The sequence below is a fragment of the Geospiza fortis genome, unplaced genomic scaffold (assembly GCF_000277835.1).
Source record: "Geospiza fortis unplaced genomic scaffold, GeoFor_1.0 scaffold415, whole genome shotgun sequence".
Lineage (NCBI taxonomy): Eukaryota > Metazoa > Chordata > Aves > Passeriformes > Thraupidae > Geospiza > Geospiza fortis.
Genome location: NW_005054672.1, coordinates 173,621 through 178,296, shown reverse-complemented (window position 1 = coordinate 178,296; position 4,676 = coordinate 173,621). Strand labels below are relative to the sequence as shown.

At 59.4% G+C, this 4,676-nt stretch overlaps 1 protein-coding gene across 2 annotated transcripts; it reads right to left on the bottom strand.

Moving 5' to 3' along the window:
• Window positions 1-2,603: 2,603 nt before the first annotated feature.
• On the bottom strand, window positions 2,604-4,676 carry NKIRAS2 (NFKB inhibitor interacting Ras like 2). 2 transcript variants are annotated; one of them, XM_031065056.1, is made up of 4 exons: window positions 4,541-4,669; window positions 4,300-4,377; window positions 4,136-4,202; window positions 2,604-3,781 (listed from the first exon to the last, which is right to left on the bottom strand). In XM_031065056.1, exons 1-4 carry the CDS (start codon window positions 4,632-4,634, stop codon window positions 3,685-3,687), a joined length of 336 nt encoding a protein of 111 aa, XP_030920916.1. In that variant the 5' UTR covers window positions 4,635-4,669; the 3' UTR covers window positions 2,604-3,684. The 2 variants fall into 2 exon arrangements, with proteins under 2 accessions (XP_030920916.1, XP_005430780.1); XM_005430723.1 differs by having other exon boundaries at window positions 4,136-4,377; window positions 4,541-4,676.

Sequence of the window (4,676 nt, the reverse complement as noted above, 5' to 3'; positions counted from 1 at the left end):
GCTTGGAGAGGGCTCCCACTGGAGAGAGGTGCCCTGACAGAGCCTGGCCAGCCCCCCGCGCATCCCCACCGCTCCCCCAGCCTGTGCTGGCCCCTGCTCAGCAGATGAGCCCAGGCAGTGCACGGAAGAGGACAGTGTCCAAATCAGCAGGACCATCTCATGGCCAGAGCCTGCCTGTCCTTGGCCTGCTGGCTGCTTCTTCATAGCCCTCCCAGTTACCAGACTGGAAGGAGAGGAGCTGGCTGGTCCCTGGAAGAAGGAGCATCCCTCTGCTCCCTGCCCGCCCAGTGGGAAGGGAACTGCGAGGGGAATCTCAGCCCAGCTCTTTCTGGGAGAAACAACCCCAGCACAAGTGGGAAGCTGGCAGTTTCTCTCTCAGCCTGGGCTGGCTGTGCCCTTGCCAGCCCTGCACCTGCCTGTGCTGGCAGGGGGTTTCTGTGCCACCCACCAGCCCCCCGTCCCAATTCCCTACGTCCCACCAGCCAAAGAGCCCCCATGGTGGCAGGCACGGCCACACTGACCATATCCTCACTCCGAGAGCAATAGCTGACCCCAGGGCTGGCGCCTCCTCCCTCCAAAGCACACGGGCCCTGCCCTGGCCCCAGAAGCACACGATGGGCATGTGGCTGAGCTGGGCCCCACTCATGCCCAGCAAGGCCAGGAGTGCCAGTGCTGGCTCCCCAAGGAGGTGACCCTGTGCTTGGCACCCGTCCTTGTCTCTGTCCCACCGTGGGGACAGCCCTGCCCCTACCTCCCGGGAGATGCTGTGAGGCTGAGTGAATGTCCCTAAAGCACTTTCAGTTCTCCAGTGAAAGGCAACGCTGCTGCTCACCTGCCGTGCACAGCCCTCCGATCCCATCCTAGTTAGGAGCTTCCAGGAAGTTACTGATGATTCCTAAAATCAAAGGTGTCCTCAGCAGCCTGGACAATCAGGTGGCAGGGGCACCCACAGCCAGGCTCTGGAGGGAGCCCGAGGCCATAGCTCTGCATTTCACTGTGCTCAGACAGCCCAAGCATGACCTGTCTGGGACTGTCACCGCAGCGCTCTGGGTGCCCAGCACGCTGCTGTACATAGAGAGAATTGCATCCCAAATGGACCTTTCTCTGGAGGAACACCCCACCCTGATCTATGCAATCCAGGGGGCAGCTCACCCGCCGCACTGGCCGCCTGCGATTCCCTTTGGTGCTGCAGCTGGAGCAGTGGTGGCAGCAGAAGAACCAACATGACACTGAGCTCTGTCCCATCCCTGGCCCAGAGTGCTGGCTCAGACCTCTGCTGTGACTCCCATTCCCTCCCAGCCCTCGGGAAGAGGCAGGTTGGTGTGTGCACCTGGGAATCCACACGCACAAGCACACATAGCTGATGTCTTGGCCACAGGCAGCGCCTGGATTTCAGAAGGATTTTGCCCAGCGTGCTCCACCGATGCTCAGGATGGGGCCTGGCACGGGAAGGTGAACAGGAAGGGGCCAATGGGTGACTCAGATGGCTGAAACATATCTGCTTCCCAGGGCTGGAGCCTTGGCAAGGGCAGGAAAGCTGCAGGAAGGAGCTCACACCTGCAGGGTCTGTGGGCAGCACCAACCATGGTGCCACCACTGCGCTTCTGCCACGAGACAGGAGAGCGAGGGAGCCCCTGGGTGTGAATTCACCTGCTCAGGACATCCCTTCCCCAGGGAAGGAGGAGAGTGGGGAGAGGGCACCAGGAGAAGAGTAAGCAGCTGTGCGTGGAGACAATGGAAAGGTCTTGCAGCAGTGGTGGGATATGTGAGGGAAGCAAGGCTCCCTGCAGAAATGGCTTTGCCAGGGATAGGGAGATGGTCCCACAGCCCAGGGGACACAGAGGGACCCCACATCCCAGGGGACAGGAGCCTGTGCTGGTGGGCCCCCAGGGGACAGGAGATGCTGTCCCTGTTCCCCAGTGCCAAGCAGCCCATGGCCAGTGTCCCCAGCCACCCCTGCCCGTCTCACTGTGCCCTTCCCAGCCCCTTGGGGTCACCCCCAGTCCCGCCACCGCAGCAGGACAATGGGTCCCCTCCTGTGCCATGAGCCCCTGGTGCTGTGCCCAGCCCCTCAGAAGCTCGGGGAGCCTGGAGCAGCTGGGCTGCAGCTTGCAGAGCCACGTGGCACCAGTGGGCCTGTTCCCCTCCATTTTGTTCCAAAAAGCCTGTGCTGGAGCCATGGCTGCTCCTTGCCCCTCACCAGTGGAGTCCTGATGCACTCCTGTTCTTGGCACTTTAACCCTGTGAAAGCCATTCCTTCTAGTGACAATAATACTGCAACGAGCTGCATAAGAACCCCCCATTATGGCATCCCCCTCAAATCCCCTCCTGCTCTCCAAAGCATTTACTGCCTTTGACTTAGCACATGCTGTACTAGGAGTAGGGATAGTCCATAGCGCTCGGTAACGTGTGCCCCTCTGTAAATAACCTTGGAGTGATGTGAAATTTGATTCAAAACACCAGAAAAAAAAAAGAAAAAAACAAACCAAACCCAAAATGGAATATCCAGACTCTAGGGACTTGGCCAGTACCCTCCTGTAATGTTCATTGTATATTTTTTTGATGTACTATAACTGTTGGGGAAAAAAAAAAAAAGGAAAATATTTTGATAACCGAATCTCATCGCTTTATTGTGTTACTCGGTAAATAAAAGGAACAAGTATAAACACACTGGGGCTTTTCATCAATTCTTTTCCTACATCCAGACTAGCTGAAGGGAACAAGTGTTGCTGGGTAGGGCTAGGACACCTGTGCCTTGTCTTAAGGTGGTTCTGAGAAGAGGCAGCATTGTGACAGGTGGGCAGTGAGAGCTGCCATAGCCCAAAGCACCTGGGCTGTGCAGGGTAAGTACAGTCCCAGCTCCTCCAAGGATCGAGGTATGCAGGTGAAGCAAAACCCCATCTCCTCCAAGCTCATGGCTGAGTCTGCACTCAGGAAGAGGAGGGCTGGAATGGTGCATTTGGGCACCCTACCCTCAGGAACAGCACCTGCCCTGCTCTAGGCATTCCCTGGGGCAGCATGTCTGGATATTCCAGTGCATAAAGGAGCAGTGGACACTGCCAGGGTAAGGGACAAGCTGCCAGGGAGCAGCACAGAGCCAGCTAGGGCAGGGCAAGGAGAGCTGCTTGGCTGGAGGCAGGGCCAGCAAACAAGCCCTGCCCACATGTTGTCAGGAAATAGAAAAAGAGGGAGTTGCTCCCTCCAGATGTGGAGCTGATGCCCATGTTTCAGCCAGCCTATGCTGTGCCTCTGTTCCACTCTGCCAGCCTGCACCTGAGAGCAGAGGGGGTCACTGAGTGAATCCTGACCTTCCTGTAGCACCTCTGACAGCTGCAGGGGCTGGGCAGGGAGAGCAGTGGCTCCTGTCCCACTGCCTCTCTTGTCCACCAGGACCATCCCTAGCCCTGGGATGACTGTTCCTCCTGGCCACCTGCTTCCCACAGGCTCTGTGACACCAGGCAGGACTCAGCAGGAGGTGTGTGCGAGGGAAGCAGGAAGGTGAGGAAGAGGAGGTGGCAATGGAAGGGAAGGGCAAGCAGGCTCATCCATCCATGGATCCACTGCCCTTGTTCTTGCGACTCAGGGGAAAGGCAGACTTGCTCTGGGGCTGGGTCATCTTGCTGGCCAGGTAGATGAAGGGCTCGATCAGCGTGCGCCGGTCAGCCACGGACACCTCCCACAGCTTCACCTTCTCGCCCTTGGCCCAGTGCTGGGCTGCATCGTGGTCCACCCGCCGCTGCTCCTGCAGGTCACACTTGTTGCCCAAAACCACAATGGTGACCTGTTCCAAAAGGGTGAGAAGGGCCCCTGATGACCAAGCACAGAGCTGCAGGGATGGCTGGCTCTGCCCTCAGTGGTGGGCCTGGCCCTGCCACTGATTCCATGTCAAGGCCTTTTGAAACCCAATGACCTCAGTGCTCCCTTCCCCTCCTGCTGGGGTCTGTGTGTCCCAAACCAGCCCCAAAGTGGAAGAAGCTTTTGAGCACCTGTATGCTCAGAGAGCACCTCAGAAGACGGTCTGTTACTGCTGCGAGTCTCCCAGATCAGGAACCCCTCAGTATATTGTGACAGGCTGGAGAAACCAAAGGTGACAACCTGCCCCAGGGGAGCAGATCCCACTCTCCCGGGCACTCACCTCCTTCTTGTCCTTGGACTTGTCGATCTCCTTCTTGAGCAGCTCGACACGCTTGAAGGACTCCTTGCTGTCGGTGCTGTAGACCAGCACGTAGCCGTCGGTGCAGGAGAAGCAGTGCTTGGGCAGCTCCAGCCCGTCCCGCAGCCCCCGCGTGTCGTAGAAGCGCACCTGCTCCCTCACGCCGCGGTCGGTCTCGATGGAGCCCACGTAAATGTCCTCCTGGGTCTCGATCATCTCCGAGCCTGCCGGGGGTGGGCGGGGGACACGTGGGAATGCTGCCGGGGCCCTGGCACAGCGCGGCCGGTGCGGGTGGGGGTGACCAGGGAGAGCTCACGGGGATCCCCGGAATCAGCACTGCCCAAGGCCCGAGCTGCCTGCTACACCCAGGGGAGCCGCCGCACTCACCGACCACATGGTTCCCGTAGAGCAGCTGCTCCAGGATGGAGGTTTTCCCCACCGAGGCCTGCCCGCACACCACCACCTTGCAGCTCTTGCCCATCCCGCCTCACCGCGGCGGCCGCGGCCGCGCCTCACCCCCGGG